The sequence below is a fragment of the Vanellus vanellus genome, assembly GCF_965231255.1.
Source record: "Vanellus vanellus genome assembly, chromosome: 1".
NCBI lineage: Eukaryota > Metazoa > Chordata > Aves > Charadriiformes > Charadriidae > Vanellus > Vanellus vanellus.
Window position 1 is genome coordinate 65,245,411 of NC_138905.1, and position 21,919 is coordinate 65,267,329.

Sequence of the window (21,919 nt, forward strand, 5' to 3'; positions counted from 1 at the left end):
GAAAGAGTTTTTCCTTTCCAAGTATTTGGACTTGTGTTGACAAATGTCACAGTGATTGCCATAATACCAAGTTGGAGAGGTACCATTTCCACCCCCGATGCTTTTACCCACAGTGAAATTAGCATTAGCACATGCTTTCAGCACAAAATGTTACCAGTGAATTTTTTATGACTTCCTTCAGCAGCAGCAGTGCTGACTCTCCACAGCCCAGCGAGCTGGTGGCATTGCCACCCGGAGCAAATGAGCACTTAGGTAAAACCCATTCTGTTGAGCGTGTTTATGCCATCCCGGAGACCATGCAATTCACCTTCTGGCAGAGGGTTGTTATAAACTCTGCGTCCCTCTTAAAGCCTGTGGAGTTTAAAACTAGTACATAAGTCTTCTGCTTGGCCCTCTCTGCAAAGGTGTAAGTTGTAAGTAAAATAAACATAAGCTGGAGGTCACAACTCAGCATTGTAACAACGAATTGCAGTTCCAGGTGACAGCAATGGAGGAAGACTAATTCTGCTCTGGCTTTTATTTCTTCTTAAGTAATAAGTATTTCGTTTACTTTCTATCTTTTGTTTTCCTCTCTCCTCATCCCTTGAGCTATTATTTCAAAGGCAAATATTAAATGAGGAAAACTTATTTACATGGGAAGTGTTGTATTTAAATTTGGGGAAACTCAATCCTTCTGCCTTCACGACAAAAGCTTCTGTCTTTCCTCTCCCATCTGAGGAGAGGACTCATGTACTACATGAGGCAGTACAATGCTCCCCAAATGGTTTGTGGTTGGTGATAAAAGCAGCCTCATCTAAGCAAAAGGTAGAAATTTAGGGTGATTTGCACAGTTCTTCGTGTGAAGAAAGATTTCTCCACAGACTTTGTTTATGAAGACTTAAAGCTGGGGTGTGCAAAAAGGTCTTACGGGGTTAGATTTCCAGCTCCTATTAACTTTTGAGAGCTTAGCTTAAGTCCACTTTGGTTGCAAATGATCTTCAGAGAAGAATAGATGAAGTGATTTTCTTCTAGGCAAGCAGGAGGCAGTTTAAACAGTTGAACTGAGCAGGCAGCAATAGCAGTAGTGAAGATGAGGGCTGTGTAGAGATCTAGCAAGGAGAATTATCACGGCATATGTGAAAAGAGCTTCTCTGGCATCCAGGTAAGTTACTTTTCCAGCTAGCAAAGCTAGTATTTTAATAGATAATAAACATTTTGGAAGTCTGGCCTAGAACAACATATTGGAGAATAAATTCTCTCTCAGCACACTTTCAGTTCTAACAGCTTTATTTTAATGCTAGATTAATTTTCGCTGCAAACCGACTTTCCGAGAAGGAGGCTCCAGATCTCCCAGAGAAGTAAGTAATGGACAAATGACAATTGCTTTTCATTTTATTTGTGTGATGATTCACCTGGCGTGGAGCTGCAGGAGTGCTTTTAGATTCAGAGGAGTCTTAGACAGAGTATTGGTTCCCTGTGGGACATGTTCTCCTCCCCAGAATAAATGTAAAATGAATTCTAGCTGAAGCACTCCATTACTTATACTGACAGAAACCATTTTATCTTTCTGTTTTCTCTTTTCCTGTTCATTCCTGTCTTTTTTGGGGGGGGGGTGGTGGTGGTGTAACATTTCTCTTTTTCTGACCTTTGAACTAGTATTTTTTTATTTTCTCTGCTTCCCTCTCCTTCCATTTGCCTCTCCCTTATTTTTTTTTTCTAGACGTATGTCTAGTATCCTAAGATTTTTTTTGTTAGTAAAAATAAGTAAATAAATAAATAAAACATCCAAACCCGTATGGTTTGTGACCAGCTACTGTATGAGTTCAGCTCTTTTGAAGGTGCTGGACATTTATTGTTCTCATTGCTATATTTATCTGTCTTACATAGTAAGCCAATGTTTAAAAAAAAAAAAAGACATCCTGGCCAAAATAGTTGTTGAAACTTAATTTACACAGTAGTTTGGGTTTTTTTTTTTTTTTAGTTTTTTTTTTTTAAAAAAAAAAAAAGGGAAAAACCCAACCTCTTAACTTTTATGGTTGGTGTGGTGGCCAGCTTGCTCTTAGCAGAGGTAGCTCAATTCCCTGCCACAATGACGGTTCAGTGTTGGCTGGCATAACTGCATGGCGCAGGCAGACCCCTTCTTAACCCCCTTGCCTGCATGGAAAGAGGGGCAGCAGTGCTGCTCACCCTCCTGTCTCTTGCCCACCTCCTGCTGCCATCCAGGATGTAAGTAGTCCAAACAGGGAGAAAAGACTGCTTCAATGACTGCTCCTTCCACCCCTCCTTCCCTTCTCCTGCATTGCCTTGGGCTTTTTTGCATTATAAGGCTGTATTTCCAAGCAGAATAGAGCGGGGCCCTGCGTTGTGGCTGAGCACAGCAGTGTTTGGGCACTTCTGTGCTCTGTATTTAGGTGATGATTATCTCCGCATCATGTAATGAACTTTCTTCTTTTTGTAGAAGGGTACTGAGAGAGCAGTTCTGGCCACGTTTCAACATGGATAAAGAACACCATCTTAGAATCATAGAATTGTCTAGGTTGGAAGGGACCTTTAAGATCATTGAGTCCAACTGTTAACATGACACTGCCATCTTGTCCTTATTCCTCCTTCAGTTTTGGTTGTGCCTCGGGTTTGCTCCCTCCCGAAACGTTTGCATTAGCTGAAGGGACCGTTCCTTTGGGGGTCTCTAAACCAATTTCACACAGATGGTGCTGTTGAGCGCAAGCTGCCATTGCTTCCTATAACACAACCTTTTGTCCTTCTTTTGCAGAACTTTGTCCGACACCACTGGGTACACAGGCGGAGGCAGGAGGGGAAATGTAAGCAGTGTGGAAAGGTGAGATTTCCAGCGCAGCGCAAGCACGACACCGGGCACTTATGAATTCAGGGTAGCCAGGAGGTCCTTCGAGTCACTGAAATTTTTCTAGCCTGAACACTTGGCCTCTCGTAAGGGTTGATGACAAGCCTGATATCTTGAGTGGTAGCAGCCCTGATTCCCATGTGGGAGGAGAAAAGGCAGCTGCATCTGTAGGAATGAGCACATCACGTGTGCTGGGACACAGCGCTGCACTGGCTGCTGAAAATGAGGAGGAGGAAAGCTGTGGCTCCTTGAGGCTCTTTCTTTGTTAAGCTAACCCTGTGCCAATATGGCGGGCGTTCTTCTAGTGCTGTCCTCTGTGCCAAAATTGTGATGGCCAATTTTATCAGGCTTCTGGAAGAAGAAAGGCTGTTGCTTTCTTTCTGCCCTGGCAGACTGTAAGATTTCTGTCTGTTTCACATTTCATCTGCTGCATAGCTTATAAAAGCTTGTTTCTAAAAAGCTATTAAAAGGGGTAGGAAGTACCTTTAGCTACCTGAAGACCTTTCTTCTGAAATATTACGAACCCCTGAAATCTGTTGAGAGATATTTAAAAATAAAATTAACGCGGGTTTAATTTCCTTTCTCTAGCACTGCATTATGCTTTTGCCTCCCTCTCAACATCTACTAGTAAGAAAGACTGTGTCTTGTCTCCGTGGCACAGCACTTAAGTCAGTGGAAAATTAGGTTTGTGTCTGGATACTGATGTAGATACCAGCTACCAGCTGCAACAAGGCATGCATTAAAAATGTGGTGCCCTTTTACAGCAGGTAGCATGCGAACAGTGCAGCAAAGCACTTTGCATGCAGCGTTCTTATGGTATGACTTTGCGTGATACTGCCTTCCCCCTCTGCCATTTTGGCCTGGATCTCCCCTAGAGACACTAGCAGTTGGTTTTGCAATGGGAGTACTTACTGCCTATCATATCAAAATCTGTGCTGGGTATGTTCATGTGGGCAATGTGACCAGTCCATCCTAAAATTCCTGCCAGCCCTGACTGTTATGGAGAAGTTCAGAGGAAATAACAGTTTTCCCCTTAAATAAGAAATATTCAGTTAAGACTAACATGGGTATATTGTAGCAGAGTTTTTCTTTGTCAAGAAACAGAAAGTATTAGGGAAAACAATAACAAGAAAAAAAAAAACCATTATATTTATTGGCCAAGCAGTCTCCTATTGCAGCAAAATACTTGTAACAGTGGAGCACAGGGCAGACGTTTCTTATACCCGTGAGTGCAAACCATCTTTTATATTGTCTTGTCATCCAAGAAAAAGGGAACTATCATTGAAATGGAATGGCAGTAAATTTAAAGCAATAGCAGAAAGTATTATTCATGGAACATGTATTGATTCTGGTAGACCTCATTGTTGTGTGATATTAATCCTATCCTTTGGCTGGAATTGGATGGTTACATATTTTAATAATCAAAAATAACAGCTTGAGTAAAGAAAGTAGTAATGAACATTTAGGATATACCCATGTCATGCTTTATGTCATTCGCCTGCAGAAAGAGATTAATACTCCCCAACATCCTTATTGTGGCTTTGTGACTTTATATTTTGTGTGCCTTCTGTGCCATGGCTGACACTTCCTGAGAACTGGAAGACAGAGGTGTCCATGTCAATGTTTCACCTTAGATCAGAAGTGCAGCTTGGAAGGAATTAAACTTAGATGAAAGGAGCTGTTCTAACACTCTGGAGCTACTGAAGGACAGCCAGTCCACGGGACGAGACTACAACTAGTTCAAAGTAAAATTCTTTGAAAATCCTTGTGCGTAGTGTCCTCAGTACCAACACAGCCTGTGCTGCCACTGTAACACGTCGGTTGTTAGTGCAGGTACAGCTTGTGTGGTCTCACCTAGGCTTCGGTTCTCTTCTCTTCTTCCCAGGGATGATTTCACCGCTGTACTGCAAAAGTACTATATGCAGAAATCGGTGCTGGGAAAGGGGGGCTGGAAAGTCTCTTGTTCAAAAGCTTACTGAGCGCAGTGGAAACAATCAATCTATTTCTGGTTACTTGCTGTGATAATCCCCCCACCCCTGTGGGTGTTTTTTTTTTTTTTTTTTTTTTTTTTTTTTTACCTGGAGACTGTAATAGAGGGATGGCTGTATCTCTTAAGACAAAGTACCATCGAGCCCAGTATTCAACAGTGGCTTATTATGGAAAACTGTAAGATGGGGCAGGTGTTTAGTGATGCATCCCCAAAACAGTCTCCTGGCCTCTAAGAATTTCTGTCTCATGAATTTCCAGGAACAGCGCCTTTATATTTAACAGCCAATGATAACTTTCTCTCCTGTGATCTTGTCTAGTCTCTCACCGAGTTCCTGTAAAGTTTGTATCATTTGCGACATCCTTTAACAAGGAATTCCCAAACTTAACAACATGCTGTGAAAAGAACTACATTTTGGTTGTTTTGAACCTGTCACTTATTAGTTTTTTCTAATGCTCCATAGCTCTTGTGTTGGAAAAGATTGTAAATAAATGCTCCCAAACCACATCCTCTACACCATTCATGAAGTTTAAGAGCTCATTTCTCTCGCAGGCAGGAAAAAATACAGTTTTGTAGCTTTTAGCTGTTATTAGCTGTTTGTTACCTGGGATCATCAGAGAAAACGGAATTCTTTTTTTTTTTTTTTTTATGTAATAAGTTGTAAGAGTGTTCAGATCATATGGTCCGGCATCCAATTCATGACTGTGTGCAGTAACAGAAGCTTAAGGATGAATGCAAAATGATCTTTTCTTCATATACTTCCAGTTACCAGTGGCATAGGGATTTTATGAGGCTGAGAATGTCTCTTGGACCATCATGTTAAATAGACCTTTTTTTTTTTTTTTTTAACTTTCTGTGATGTCGAAAGCAGTGTGTCCACTATACACACACAGTGTGCAGCTACAGTGTCACTCTCTGCTACTGGTCCCTTTAAAGGCCTGAGGATTGATGCAGAGCTGTATGTTTTCCCTGCATATAGCGGTAGGATTGAAATTTCTAGTAGTTGGAAGGTAATTCTAGTTCTTTGGGTTTTTGAGCAGAGATCATCATCCAAGTGCTTCTGTTGCTGCCTATACGAGTTGTAATAATACCTAGCTCTCCTACAGTAAAGTTGCATTGGAATATCTCTGAGAGCATGAAAATGGGAAAAAATATCATAGGGGAATACAGCAAAAAAAGTTAATTAGTAGCCCTAAGACGATGTGAAAATACTCTTTAATGATATATACATTTGAGAATATAACCAAAACGTATTAAAGCTAGTAATTCCTATTTGCTCTGTTTGTATGCACAGGTGTCTGTTAATGTGCACTTTGATGCAGATTTAGATAGATTGTAATCACCAGCACAAGCTGGGGATTCAGCTGCTCTCTTCCTCCAAATATATATCCTCTGGTGTGCACAACTGTTTTTTTCTGCAGGAGCAGCTCATAGCATGGGATTTCATGTGTGGTATGAGAATTGGGTATCAGTGAATTCTAATCAGGTAGTGTTAGGCTGATATTCTCACAAAGGTGAAATTAATTTTATATCCCAAAATTTGTGCGGAAGACCTCCTTGCATGACCCAGGAGCAAGATACCTGAATTTTCTTCTCACTCAGAAAAGGCAGAAGAGATGATCTCTGGTGGAATATGGGGTGCTCCAGTGTTTCAATCCGATAGTCCCTGTCAAATCTCACCGTGACCTGCAGTACATCGCTTTATTTTATCAGTTCCTTTATTTGTAAAGCAAGCTTTCAAATAATTGCTATCTTACCTCAAACACGTATCTTTAGGAAGAATTAGCTCGCATTTGTAAAGCAATTTGAGGAAGAAAGTGGTGTTTTATTGCTACTTATCATTAATATGTTTTTATTGCTGTATCATTTTCTCTAATGACTCCCTAAAAGCCAAATGGCTTACTGAATAAATGAAAAACGGTCCATCTAGAACCAGACAAGCTGCTCAGTCCGTATGTTTAAAATATACCACTGATGGGCTGTGGAATTAATGTACTGAATTTTGGGTTTTATTGATGGAGGTTTTGGTAGAGAAGAATTTCTCCCCGGTGGTTACAAAACAGAACAAAACAAAACATTTCATGCCCATGAGGGGCTGAAATAATTTTTAATATTTTTTTTAGTAGACTTTAGGGCAAGAAAGAATGAGATCTGTGAGAAACATTATTCTCATTCACTTATACTAGTGCTTCATAGAGCGTTTTGTCCTGTGTCAGACCTCTGTTCCAGCACTTGTATCATATGTCCTGTCACTCTGTCTGTTCTTGTGCCCACACCTCATGGCAGACTAGATCTGCCCAGCCAGAAGCAGCTGGCCAGCTGGTCTTTGTGAAACCATTTGACTGCACTCAATTACTAAACCTGAATATGTCAAATCACCATAATTATGAAGAATCTATTCTTTTTTAATTTCTCGGAATGTAAAACCTGAGGCATTAGGGGAAGAATTAAAAAAAAAAAAAAAAAATCTAGGCAGAGGTGACACAAGCCTTGGTGGTAGACAGTAAATTATCCATGACCCAGCTATGTGCCCTTGTTGCCAAAAAGGCCAATGGAATCCTGGGCTGCATAGGGAAGAGTGTGGCCAGTAGGTCGAAGGAGGTCATTCTCCCCCTCTACTCTGCACTGGTGAGGCCACAACTGGAATACTGTGTCCAGTTTTGGGCTCCCCAGTTCAAGAGGGACAGGGAACTGCTGGAGCGAGTGCAGCGAAGGGCAACTAAGATGATTAAGGGATTGGAGCATCTCCCTTATGAGGAAAGGCTGAGAGAGCTGGGACTCTTTAGCCTGGAGAAGAGAAGGCTGAGGGGAGACCTTATTATGGCGTACAAGTATCTAAAGGGTGGGCTGAAGGAGGATGGAGCCAGGCTCTTTTCAGTGGTTCCCAGTGACAGGATGAGGGGTAATGGGCACAAGTTAGAACACAGGAAGTTCCGTTCAAATACACGGAAACAGTTCTTTACGGTGAGGGTGACAGAGCACTGGAACAGGCTGCCCAGGGAGGTTGTGGAGTCCCCTTCCCTGGAGATTTTAAAGACCCGCCTGGATGCAGTCCTGAGTAATGTGCTCTAGGCAATCCTGCTTTAGCAGGGGAGTTGGACTAGATGATCTCTAGAGGTCCCTTCCAACTCTGATAATTCTGTGATTCTGTGATTCTGTGATGTCTAGAGGTCCCTTCCAACTCTGAAAACTCCGCGATTCTGTGATTCCGTGTGGTCCCTCTGGCAGGCTTGTTGAATACGTGCTTGGAACACCTGAAGAAGAAGCTGCAGTGTACATTTCTGCATGGTGGGCAGACAGGGAGAGCCTCCTCTTCTTCAGAGTATTGATGGGGTTGTCCTCAACTACCACTTATGGTTGTAGTTTTATTGAGATTGTAGCTCAGTCTCTCACTTAACAAGACCAGTACATCTCTGGATGGGTTTTTGGTTGTTCATTTAATTCTCCTTCCTGGTGTCCTTGACAGTGTCGTTGCACTGGGCACTAATAGGCTCATTTTTCCTGCAGGTGTCCATCTTTCAGCAGCTAGGGTAAGAAGGACCTTAATTATAGAAGCAGTGAGGCAATGTCCTGCTAGGTGTTACTAAATCAGGTTATAGCTCTTTGCACTGGGTCTTGGTCATTGCCTAACACATAGGAGATTTAGGTAAAACTCATCTTGTCAAAAAGAAAACTAGCTCACAAATTCATGACTTGGTAGAGAGACAGAATTAGAAAATTCTGGGTAGTGATGAGCTTCTTAATGTAGTAGAGAGAGGCTTGGTAGAAGCCAATGAATCTAAGCAGTGAAGGTGACTATGACAAACTATTCAACAAATTTCTGGACTTTCCATCTCTGCAGCCATTAACCCACATCAATTCTTTCTCTGGCTAAAATAAGCTTTAACTGAACACCAGTTTTCAGGCTGTAACTTACTGTTTGTTGCCTGTGTTATATGCAAGAAGGATGTATGTGACCCAATGGTCTTTTCCAGCCTTAGAATTTGGAGCAAAGTGATATGTCTGCCGACATTGCGTTCTACAAAATGAAACTCTCCTGTGGGATAATAAAATAATGTATTTGCTGGTAATGGTGGGCTTTTTTGCCTTTAAAATGATAAATATTTTCTTTTATCTGCTTGATCTGAATCAGACCATCTTGTTTTTTTGGTACAACGATCTTGATTTGAGTCAGCTCAATAAAATAATAAACTTAATTTCCCAATCAGACCATTTCCACACAGATATTGTAGTTGATTCTACTCTGTATTTAAAAAACATCAAAAAAGGAAAATTCAAATTCTTGTTTATATTTAGAGCAAACAAGACTGTAATGAGAGAATGTTTTGTTCAAGAGCTAATCTGAATCTGTCAGGTCTGTAGAAGTCCATTAAAATAAACATTCTTTCTCTATTTCTTCTTCCTTTGTTTTTAACTACAAAATCTAAGAAAAAGCATAAAATTTTGGAGAAGTGCTTTTAAAATTGTGTGTGAAAATACCCCAGTTGAAGAGCCTTCTCTATAAATGCTGTTGTTGTTTTATGTCCCAAAAGTCTGTTTGGTGTCTAAGAGCTTTGAGGCTGAACCCATGTATCTGACTTCAATGAACTGATTTAGCCTAGCCCAGTCACCTGGCAAGAGTTAAAGGTGTAAAATTTCTTGTAGTCAGGAGGAATTTAATCCTTTTTTCTGCTTATTCTAGGGCTTTCAGCAGAAATTCTCCTTCCATAGTAAAGAGATTGTGGCCATCAGTTGCTCCTGGTGCAAGCTGGCGGTAAGTGAACAATAGTCAGGGAGACTGGTAGCAGCTTTGCTGAGTGGCCACACTGCAAGCCATTTCATTTTTCCTGGCACTCTGTGAATTACCCCCAGTTTTGCCACTTCCATTCCTTTTGTTCAAAGACACCATAACTCGTGACCTGGCTGACGCGAGTCCTCTAGGAGAAGAGTCTTGCTGCACAATGTAGTCACTGGCTACCTCCTGTCAATGCCCTGCTGCTGCTCACTCAGGGAGCCAAAGGGTTCTTAACGCATACAGCTGCGTCGAGGTTGTGGTCTTCAATCTGTGATCTGTGTTTAAGTAGGACTGGTTTTTTTTATTTTTTTTTTTTGGGGGGGGGGGTGTTGGTGTCTGGGTTGTTTCGTTTAGTTTCTTATTTTTTTTGTAAGAAGGCATGGCTAGGGAAAATGATCTTTAGTTATATGTTCCTAAAACTCCATGTTTTGAAGAACTTGAAGACGGTAGAGTTGGGAACATTGCTCCAGTTTTTGTACCATCACCCACTTCTTTGTCTCCGTGCTTCCCCTTTGTCTTTATCTTTCTTGGTCTCCTTATTGACTCTACTCTTTTCCACTCTTCCAGTTTCATAACAAAGTCACCTGTTTCATGCTACATCACATTGAGGAGCCATGTTCCCTGGGGGCTCACGCTGCTGTCATTGTGCCCCCCACCTGGATCATTAAGGTGAAGAAACCTCAGGTAACTGCATGCTGATGTCTGTTTCTGAAGCCGTATGGCTGCGCAGGGCCAGCCTGGCTTCGCCGCTCGGTACTCCTTCCCTAAGGCATGCTCGTTCAACCCTGTCTCTATCCCTGAAACCCAGCATACATCCATGGTGATTATGAACCTGTATCCTCCTGCCCCTCCATCCAGCCCTTCAGTAGATTTCCCTGTTTGGGACGATTAGCAACAAACATGAGTTCTGTTCTGAGCAAATCCAGCTCAGATTTGTTCCTGTAACTGGGAGTTCAGCGGGCGTACTGCAAGAGAATCCCCTGTGTTGTAGGCAGCCAAGCATGTTCCATTAAATAGAGCTGAGCAAATACAGGGAAAAACTGTTCACAAACATTCACTTGAACTGCAGTAAGAATTGGCTGTGGCATCCCTCTGAATCTGCCATCAATGGACATTTAAACAATCATGTCTTCTTGACATCAGTGCTTGCTGAGTGTCAGCAGTAAGTCTACGTGCTCATTTAGTTGCAGGTGACAAGCATTAGGCTTCAAAGCTTTTGTAATGGATGTGAGATGTCTTGGAGAGAGGATAATTCACTGCTGAACACAATAGGGAGAAAAGGTATCCAAAGGAGAGCTGGCCAAAAATTAAAAGGGGATTCTCGTCATGCAAGAAGTATTTTTTTCTTTGAAAGTCTGTTTTCACTCAAGATTGAACTGAAAGAAACAGACAAACACTGAAAAGAAGCCAGGAATGCTGGTAAAAGTTTTATTTCAAGTTTGTTTTTCTGAAATGAATAGTGTCTGGGATATTGAAACTTCCCACTGATGTTTTCTTGTCATTTTCCTCAATTCTCAGGAATGCTGGTTTTTTTTTTGTTGTTTTTGTTTTGTTTTGTTTTTTTTAGAGTAGTGATGCGTCGTTCTTAATGTTGGTGTGTCCATCCTTGGGATTTGCCCCAGGACTTTCTGGCTCTGTGTCCTGGTTGTCAACAAGAAGCCAAGGAGTTCAAGCTGTAGGCAAGGCACTAAGACAAAATTAGTCCCGTGAAACTGGAAAAAGGCCTAAGTCGTGACACTGCTGAGATTTTAGTCCTAGTCTAGGGTTACAAATGTCAGATTTGTGCGTGAATAGCATTTCTAACAAGCTGGATATTGAAGACAAGTGGGAAAGGGGAAACGCACATATATAGTAATCAAAAAGTTGATGGAAGAGACTGCTATTTCTCCTTTAGGTCCAGAGAGAGGAGGCAAGATTCCTAGCCACCTCCACTCTTGAGAAAAATGGTTTCCTTGTCACTTGTATTTTTTTCCCCACGCTCTTCTTTCTCTGCTAGTTTTACTCCAGCCTCCCTGAGAGAAATCTTTTTTCCTCTCTTGAAGAATCTGTTTGAGTCCTTGGCAGGGACTTAATCTCCTTGGCTAATTTTCAGCACCTGTCTGGTACTTGATAGATGTATCCATGTCTGACTTTACTTAAAGAAGCTTTTCTTACACCTTTTAAATTTTTATTTTATATAATTTTTATTAAAAAAAAATGTAAAAATAATTGTCACTTGTAACTTTGGTCAAATGCCAAATGAAAACAAAGTGGGGTACCTTCCTTATGATACTTTTAGAGAATTTTCTTTCTTGTCCATTATTTTTTCAGAAAAGTTAAAATAAAAAAAATAAATCTGATCTAGTTAATTGTAATTCATGGGAAAAATGCTTTTAAATAAAGGTTTAAAATGTTACACTAAAAGAAAATGTTAGCTTTGTGTTCCTGAGTCATGAGTGGAAAGGAAGTACTTCAGTCCAATATTCCCTCTCTATCATATCTCCAGTCCTTGAAATTCATGGTCAGTAGCGTGCAAAAAACTTATCTTGAGTAATTGAAGCATTAGATATATCAAAATGATATTTAGCACAGACAATGGCCATATTTCCATAAATCTTCTTAACAGCACCCATTGCAGTATTAGTTCTGGGGAATGCATCCTTATTGCTGTAGAAAACACTGACTCATCTTTTAGATGTGCTTTCAGATTTTTGGCAGAAGTCTTGGTTTTATATTTATTATTTTTTTAGGAATTATTTTCTCTTCTCCTGCTGTTTTTGGCCAGCTCTCCTTCTGTGTATTGTGACCCTCTTCACCCTATATGCATGTTTGGTAAACACTAAGAAATATTTGCTGCATTCAATCCACAGAATACGAACACACTATTCACAAATTTTTGTAAATTCAGATAATAAATAAATATGAAACCAGCAATCTGTTTTTCACATATTCCACAATCAGAATAAATCTGGCTAGAAGCCTCTTTGTTATAAAATATTTCCTCAGCTCTAATTAAGTACTTATGTTGGTCACAGGCAACTCCTGAACTGAATTCCCTACTCATATGAAATTGATTTTAGCGGTGCCTTCATCTTGTTTGTTGGTTGTTTCTTTTAAGAAAATAAGATGGCTTTTTGTAGCAAAACCTTGCCCTGATTTTATTGCTACAAAAATGGTTTTCCATGCTTATTTTGTACAACGTGGGTCACCACCTTTCAAAGATTGGACTTGAATAAAGAGCACACTCCCCCTCTGATTACTAGCAACCTTGTGGTAGCATCATGGTGTAATTGGTTAAGGACAAATCTCTGCTGACAACCTACATTCTAAATGGGGAGCTTTTGCTTCGTGCAAGCAATTGATTGCAAGATGAAGAATATTCAGAATGGTTCAAATAACTTTCAAATTGGGATTGGTGGTAGCCCTGTATGTAATGACCCATATACATGAATTGAAAACTCCCAATTCCTATTCCATGTTATTCATAATGTCAGCCACTTCTGTAACCTCTTTACTGATTCCCGGTGTTTCTGTATTGCGTTAGCAGAACTTTGATACCGGCTCTGATTTCCTAGTGTTTAAATCAGTTCCATCTACTAGTTTGTGAAAGCAGGTCACACCTGTTGACTGGTGGTATTTTGCTATAGGTGAGGTTTGGTAGTCCAAGTGGTGTTAGCGCTAGGAATGGACTTGCTATATGCTTACATTGCGGGAGAAAAGCAGATAATAAGGAGGATATAGCTGATGGACTTACTGATTCAGTCTGTCTTCTGTTTGGGAGGACAAAGGCAGTAACTGTAAAATTCCAAGTTTTTTTTTCTGTTCAAGGTGAGTAAACACGGTGCTTTCTTCTCCTTCTTTGAGGACGTTGAAAAAGTTGTAGTGAATATTCATATTTCTGGGTTTTATTTCTTTATTTCCTCAATTTCTCAGTGCAGCTGGCTTTTCTGATGGTGGTTTGTGAGCAACCAGAAGATGGTCAAGATTGACCTTCCCAGAGGCTGTTCATTATTTAAGTCATTTGAAGCCCAGCATGCTGAAATTAGCCTCTGAAAAGGAAGTCTGAAATGTTGTAAAGGAAAATGTTGAAAGGGTTTACTGGATTTGCTTGAGATGGTCTGTCCAACACCATACAAGAATGACTCCGATTCTTCTGTTCATCTAGCTAAGCTTGCTGAGAACTATAGTGACCATGCAATAATACCAAAAAATCTCTTTTTGAAGATGGCCAAACTGACATCCAGAAAGGGGAGGTTTCCTCTCTAGAGGCAAGTTAGGATTTACATATGGTGCCCACTTAAAGGTATGCTTTGCTATCAGGTACTTCGCTGAATAACATTATATGTTTATAAAATACTCATCACCTTGTTATGTGGACAAGGTAGTATGCATCCGTTTCTTCAGTTCAATGTGCAGACTGATGATTACTCTTGGCTGTTATTCTTCTGCATGTTTGCAAAGAGAACCTGCATACGTTTAAGCAACTTTTTTGCCTTTCATCTACTATGGATATGCAGTTGCAATCATTGTAGCAAAGCTTTAGGTTATCTTAACACTATAGGTGTAGGCATGTTTAAAGAAAAGGTGAAATAACAGATTTGTATCATAGCTTATTTTAGTGCCCTTTTTGAGTGTGGAAATTAAAATTGTTATAATTATGAATGGAGGCTTAGACTAAAGCTGTTTCTCTGATATAGTCGTATGCCTCTTCCAACCCCACCCGTAGGCAAGAAAAGAGAGATGTTATAATGGGATTTAATGACAACTACATTTAAACATTCTTTAAATAATTCTTGTAAAATTAGTTAGGGTTTTACTGAACTGTCCTTGCCCTTTTCAGAAGAAAGCCACCGGACTTAGGTCCATCCATTGTGGCGGTAGAATAGAAAGTACAGCTCTTCTTCCAGAGGTACAGTTAAGTACTTGACTAATATAACACCTAACTTACAGACTACAATTTGCCAGCAGAATTCACTGCACTTTAGCAATAGGATAAGTATTTTGTATTTTACACCTGGAGAGACTGAAGGACTGGCAAAAGGCTTGATATGCCTCAGACCTTTCAGGAGACCACTGGCAAGACTGTGGGTAGACTAGATCTCTTCTCTGTCCTGCATTTTGCCTCACTCCAGGGAGAATCCTTCAGCAGAGAATGGCTGAGGAACTAGGCAGAGGTCCCCATGGGAGGCTGCTTTGAGAGTAATGTCCTGTACCTTTATATTGACATAAGACTGTTGTCTACAGTCAATCTGACTATTGAGGTAGAGCAGTGAAGGACCATGGAGATGATATTACTGATGCACTTCTGTAGTCAGTGCAGTCTTTGTGGTGTACCATGCTTTCAAGATCACTTTGTATCAGAGTAGGTGTATCAAAATATAGTCTGAAAGGGCAAATGTCCTGTAATTTCTCTGCAGAGCCATCTTGTCTTCAGTATTTTCAGTAACCAACAAGGCGTGACTATATCCTATCCACGAGGAGTGACAAAAAGCTTAAGACCTTGTACTCTACACCAGGCTTCTCTTGGTCTGGGAGAAAAAGGATAATGTCTTTAGGTATTTGAGTTAGACAGCTGTTAGTTTTTCTTAACTTCTTAGAGATGTGGAAACATTAACTTCCGTATCTGGTGTGTTGTACTAAAGTCTTGAAATTCTGGAATTGGTTGTTAGGTATTAATCTAATAGCTCTTCCTGTTATTGTTGGTTAGCAAGCTGGATTAAGATGTCGCTGCTTACAGATGTGATGATCTCTGGTCATTGACTTTTTTCATTAGTGGTACAATTTTGAATAAGGTCGAGACAGAAATGAACCTTTGGATGAACTGAGTGGATCTTGTTCCCCGCTTTAAGCTGGAAAAAAAAATAATCAATAAGCTTTCGTCTAATTCCCTGTGTTACTTTATTTCCTGGTGACAGCTAGACTAAGAGTTGAAATACTGAGAAAATATTTACAGTATTTCCTATAATACTAAATTTTGATCATATGGAAGGGGATAGGATTTCAGGCAGGTATGATTTCACTTATTAAATTAAAATAATAAAACAAAGAAACAACTTTTTGAACTGTACTTATCACATCAGAACATCTTTGTGGTTCGATGTCATTGAGCAGGCTATTGCCAGCCTTGAGAATAGCATTGATGCAAGTTCTATTTTAATAGGTTCTGCAAAAATACAAGCAGTTTTATGTTTTTTTTCGATGTAGTTAAGTGATATTGTTATTTAAAACCAAAGCAAACAAAAACCCCACAAGCACCCCTCTCACCCAAATCCTTAAATATTAACAATTCAGTTTGTTCCTTAGCAGATGATTACACAAGTTTCTTGATAGGCTGGAGCTGACTCCACAGTGCCAGCATCATATGCCATGGTGGCCTACGTTATGTTGAGTCATAATGGTTGCCAGAGCTAAAACTTGTTGTTTTCTTTCCTAAAAAAAACATGAAAAATATCTCATTTATCATGTTTTTTTATTACATCTTTATGCAGGTGGTCTCCATACCAGGAGACGAGCCTGATTGGGCAGGAGACTGGAGCCCCGAAGGGGAAACGGGCGTCTCCTACCCCTATTGGGAGGGTTGGCAGGTACAACATGTGGTGTTATGTGAGTCTATGGGAGCATCTGATCTTTTTCCCCCCTCACAGCGTGGGAAAGTTTCCAGTTCCAAAGCACCAGTCTGGTCTCCGTGTGTGGCTTTCTCCATAAACGGTGGTGTGGAAGTGTAAAGCATGCAGCGCATGTAATTTAAATCTCGAGCATGTGCCAGATACTCTTATCATTCTCCAAGTGGACATGCATGGAAGAGCTTCGTAAAGGGGCTCTGTCTGGGCCTGTCTTCTAAATTTTGTTTTGCTTTTCATGTATTCTTTTTTCTTTTGATGTAGAACTCATTAAAGACTTCAACACGGCGAAAGAAGAGAACGTCTTTTAAAAGAAAAGCCAGCAAAAGAGGCAATGAAGTAGGTATTCAAGTGCTTTGGAAATCAGGCTCCTTGTCTTCAAATGTCTACATGCAGACTTTAAAGTTTAATTTTTTTACTGCAGTGTTTAGTATTTGTTTTCCACTGGAAAATTCCATGATATTGAATTTATTGTGGATTATGGGAAGAAATCAGTTTCGGTAAAACTTGTACAAGAAGTTTTATATGCTGAGTTGATTTTTCAAGAAACAATATACCAGACTTCAGAAGGACCAGCAGCCCAATGAAACAGCATTCCCTTGGGATGTAGGAGACTCAGCTCAGACCCTTGGTTTCCACTAGGAAAAGCAGGGATGTGAAGCTGGGGCTGTGAAATCTGTGGTGAGTGCACTGACACAAGGGTCTAGTCTGATTTGAGGGTATCTCCCTCAGGAGGTCTCATGTTGGAAAAATTTTGCTTGTGTGAGAATTGCCATTGGACCAGAGAGAGAGAGAAACCAGATGAATGATCTGACGGTTTGGTTTATCACATAGCTTGTAGAAGACCTTGTTTCCAGACCCTGCCTGATTAGTTATACAGATGAACAACAGCCTTGTGGGAAGAGGTGGAGGGACACTTGCCTCTGCATAGCCAGTGCTCTCTGGTTGAGGTCCTCACTTGGGTGGTGGGACAACTGCAGGCCAGAAACTCGAATCTGTGCTTACCACAGCCCAGGAGAGTGCCCTAACTACTGGGCTTTGTTGTCCTGCAGGTGTGGGGAGTAGCAAGGAAAATGGCTCCCTCATTGACATGTCATATTTGACCTGTGACATTTGTTTGAATGTGGGAGGGCTGGCACGGCCAAGAATTCATCTGCAACTAAGTGCTGATACAACTTGTCCATACAATTGATGGAATTAATGAAATAAATAGTTTATCTAATTCTATGTTCCCCTGCAAAGACGTTCCTATTAGAAATAGCACTTTATCTGACACTTTATTAGTTCTGTGTGAATAATTGTTTTTTTTGGGAAACAACATTGAGTAAAAATTTAAAGTAATTTTGTGCTGGCCTGAGGTGATTTTTTTTTTTTTTTCCCTTTTATTTTCTTACCCAGTTGTCTCAGCTGGATAAACTAGTCCCAGCTGATCACCACTCTAACATGGCTGTACTGTTTCCAGTACCTGAGGTAGTTTTGTCAGAGCTAGGTTGGGTCTCCTGCACACGTTATGCCAGGGAAACATACATAGCTTGTACTAAAGCTGTTTCTTGCTCTGTTTCTCAGGATAACAAAGGTCGGCCATTTGTGATAAAGCCTATCTCCTCTCCACTCATGAAGCCGCTGCTGGTTTTTGTCAATCCAAAAAGTGGAGGGAATCAGGTGAGAGCATAATCTGGATCCAGGTGACAAAGTTCTAGTTTAACAACAGTATTTCTGCAAACGTGAATAGTTTTTGGTGAGTCAGATAGGAAGAACTCTATGCAACTGAATTGCTGTCCTTAAAAGAGGTCCTTGCTGTTGAATGCCCTTTCCACTTCAATGGAATTGGTTGGGTGGAATGGATATTTGAACATTAGAGCAGTTGTATTTCTATCTTCAGATTCTTGAAAGGAATCTAAAATGGAAGTTTGGAGGTTTTCAGACTTCATCTTTCCACAGAAAATTTAGATCGCCAATGAAATGATTTAATTTTACCAGGAAAGCCTAGTGAAATTAGTGAATGTGAAATGACACATCTCTATGGCATTTTAAAATCATTACTGGTCTTGTACTGCACCATAGAGAACCAAGTTTCAGTGACTAACATGATCATGCAGCAGACTTCTTTCTTAGGGTTCTTGGAATTAAAACTTATCCAAGTGAAAGTTTTGCAGATTAGTTCTCCCACTTTTTGGAATATCCAATAATCTGAGTGCCTATTGATAAGCAAGGCTGCCTAGTTGAAAAGAAAAGATTGATGTCAGTTATAACAGAGGCCTATAAAGCATGAAGAATAGCATTGCTGCTGCACACTTTCTCCTCTGCTAGAAGAATTAGGGAGGATATCAAATGAAACTGCGAAGACTGGGATTCAAAATAAAGAAAAAAAGTTAATCCTTCTTACAGGGTGTAGTTCAGCTGCATAACTCCTTGCCACGGGATGTTGTGCATGCTAAAAATTTACATGGGCTGAAGGAGAGATTCGGAAGAGGAAACGCTGAAGGTTACTGAAGTCCTGGACCATGCCTCTGGCTCAAGAGTTCTATGAACTGCAAATAGCCGAGGCTGGGATAATACCTACAGCAAACTTCACACTTATTTTCTCTGTTCTTATACCTTTTCCTAGGCACTTTTACTACTATTCTTGGTTCTCCACTTAGGGGAAGGTGTCAGACAGGAGAGCTGTACCTCAGAAGGGGGAGCTATCGAAAATTCCAGACTTTGCACCCCCTAAGATATGTCTGAAAAGTATTCTTGAATTACTTTGAAAAGCAAGCTGGCCCCATGGGTTCTTAGCCCTCTTCTGCTAGTAAGAGATCCTGTCACTTTGTGTCTGGGCAGAACATGAAGGAAGGGAATCGAGTGTCTGGAATATGAACCGAAGAGTTTGAGAAGGCAGAAATAATATCTTTAGGTGATGGGCTGGACATGTGGCATTGAGTGAGGGAGAATTGGGGCAGCTGTAGCCCATGGTCCTTGGGTCCTGCTTTGTTAGATGGTAGAGGGCTACGGTTATGAGTGTTCATGGTGGTGATGGTGGATGTCGAAGCAGTGTCATTGCTTGGATGTTGTGCAGGACACTGTTCAATGTGATGGTGACTTCGCCCACAAGCTTGTTCAACTTCTTGCTGCCATGGATGACTGAGGGTGATGTGGGATAACAGAAATTTCTTTTTGCAGGTGGTGAAAGGTAGGAGAACAGGTTGCTGTGGGAGCTGAACCTTTGGTCTGACCCTGAATGCCTGTTCTTATGGACCATTAATGATCTGTGTTGTTAAATTTAGTCTATACGTATACATATGTACCCTGCCCAGATTGGTGGGCCACTATTCTATAGTCCAATCATCAGCTATGCCACTTTCTATTTTGACTTTTTCTTGGTTTGTGTTTGCTTTCTAAAGCACAGAGGAAAGAAAAGCAGTCCGAATATAGCGAATATTGAATGCTATTATTTCTGATAATCATAATTTCCCTTCCTTTGATTTTTCTCTTTTCCTAGGGCACCAAGGTTCTCCAAACGTTTATGTGGTATTTGAATCCACGCCAGGTCTTTGATCTCTCTCAGGAAGGGCCAAGAGATGCGTAAGTTCTTGAGCCTTCAGTGCTGCAGACCATAATTCTTTTCTTACCAGGAAAGCAGTCAATGGTCTAGCTTGGATAGAATGGTAGACTGCGTATTGGGTTTATGCGTTTAGGTTTTGGTAGCAGTGGGGGGGTGGGCTGCAGTGGTGGCTTCTGTGAGAAGACATCAGGAGCTTCCCACGTGTCAGACAGCCAGTTCCAAATGGCTCCAAGATGGACTCGCTGCAGATCCCGCAACGCCTAGCCATTCCCTAGTGGCAGAGCACTGCAATGGGGTGAGGCTCCCTCCAGATTTCCATACATGGCAGCAGCATGCAAGTACCTTGGCTTGCTGAGTAACTAACTCGGATTCTCTAGGCAATAGTTGTAAGCCTCTTCCAGGAGATGGAGGACCTGTCTTTAAAAGGATGATTCTCACTGCTAAGAGTTAAGAGATTGTCTTTCTATGGTATTTCATATAGGGATACTTGCTTTAGTCAGCCATCTGTGCAGCTCTACTTTTACTAGTTAAGCAGCACAGAAATATAATAATAATGGAAAATCAAATATTTACCTGTATAAGATCAGCCCACATATTTGCTATTCATACTTCTAGAGCACCCAAGCACTTTTTTTTTTCTGCTGAAACACCTCCATTGCTGCTTCCCTCATGATGTGTAGAAACTTTAAAGTATGCACACAGTTTTCAGAGCTGTGTAATGCAGTTAAAGGAGGATTAGATCCTCTGGTCACTTAGCTCTCTATGTGTGAATATACCCCCTCCATTGGGAGATATTTAATTATGCCTCTCTTTTATGCAACTGAAGGAACAAGTCTTTAATGGGTGCTTTTTTTTTGGCTCTCCTGTTGGTATCTTAGATCAGATTTCCAGAGAAAGAGCCCTGTTAGATGTTGTTGCCTTCTGTGGTGTTAAAGAAATAGTTACCAGCCGAAGGAGCTGTCAAGTCAAATCCTCATGAGGAACATTAAATTTTGTTTAAAGAACTCAATGTTTATATTTGTTTGCTTTAGGGTAAGAGAAAAATGGAAGATTTTTGTCATCTATAGAGGGAACATGAGAATATGGCCTTTCAGATTTAGCATGAGAACATGCAGAACTGATCACATACTTTTCAGGAGGTGCTGCCTAACCAAGGAGAAAGGTTTCACATTCTAGTGGGGGTGTGTGTGTGTGTGTGTGTGAGAGAGAGAGGATGTGAAGTGAGCCACAGGGCTCAGATTTGGCTGGGGCAGATGCCACCTGTGGCTGCTAGGGCTGATGCCTCCTCACTGCTGAGGCTTTCAGTAACACTGAGATTATTTTTTTAAAAATTTTTCTGCCTCCACCCACACCCTTAGTAATGACTATTTAAAAATGCAATCAGCGGTGGTTGAACTGTCACTCAGCAGAGTGCATAAAAAGCGCCTGCATCGTTGTTCTGACTTCTTTTTTTTGTTTGTTTGGTTTTAACCTTTTCTCCCTTTCCCTCCCCTGGCCAGGCTGGAGCTGTACAGAAAAGTGCCAAACCTGCGGATCCTGGCCTGCGGCGGGGACGGGACGGTAGGTGGCGGGTGCCCGGCAGCCCTCTCCTCATCGCCAAGAGAGTATATTCCTCACAGTTGTGGGTTCCCCATCTCATGATGGCTGCAGAGCCAGATAACATACCTTATGCTTGTGAATTCTACTTTTAAAAAATTTTCTGGGTAGCCTGCCCTGTGTAGTGATGGGGCCAGATCGTAATGTCCAATGTCCAAAGCTTATAAGCTTTTGTAAGGTACAGCTTATAAAAATAAGGACTAACTCTGCTGGCCTCCTCTCACTATTTACACAGCTCTGAGGGTCTAGTAGGTTAAGTCAGTGTCTGGGGGCCGTTATATCTTAATTTCTGCTCCTTCTTGCTATCGTCTCTATGATGTCTGAGTACAGTCAAACAGGGTCTCCTCTGTGCCTAAATAGGGTGAGTTTCCCCACTTTCTTTGCAAAGCATCTGTAAGGAAGGGTATTGCATTGGTCATACTACTAGCCTGAGATCTGGCAGGTCCAGGGACAGTATTTTCTTTGCTAGTGATTTTCTGTGTGTTCTTAGATAAGTGTAAAGGGTCAGATCTTTGAAAGATTTAGGCACTTCAGTTGGAGACAAGCTCTATGGTTCGGGCTGTGGAGACCAAGAGTGGTA

General features: G+C 41.0%; 1 protein-coding gene across 3 annotated transcripts in view; it reads left to right on the forward strand.

The window, feature by feature from the left end:
- Positions 1 to 10,167: 10,167 nt before the first annotated feature.
- Positions 10,168 to 21,919, forward strand: part of DGKI (diacylglycerol kinase iota) — a gene marked incomplete at its 3' end in the record, with an annotated part of 112,784 nt that continues 101,032 nt past the window's right edge. For all 3 annotated transcript variants that reach the window (XM_082485446.1, XM_082485448.1, XM_082485447.1), the window contains exons 1-5: positions 10,168 to 10,284; positions 16,464 to 16,550; positions 17,766 to 17,861; positions 19,681 to 19,763; positions 21,243 to 21,303. In XM_082485446.1, coding sequence (XP_082341572.1) covers positions 10,192 to 10,284; positions 16,464 to 16,550; positions 17,766 to 17,861; positions 19,681 to 19,763; positions 21,243 to 21,303 — 420 coding nt within the window. In that variant the 5' untranslated portion in view covers positions 10,168 to 10,191. The remainder of the gene's footprint in view (positions 10,285 to 16,463; positions 16,551 to 17,765; positions 17,862 to 19,680; positions 19,764 to 21,242; positions 21,304 to 21,919) is intronic.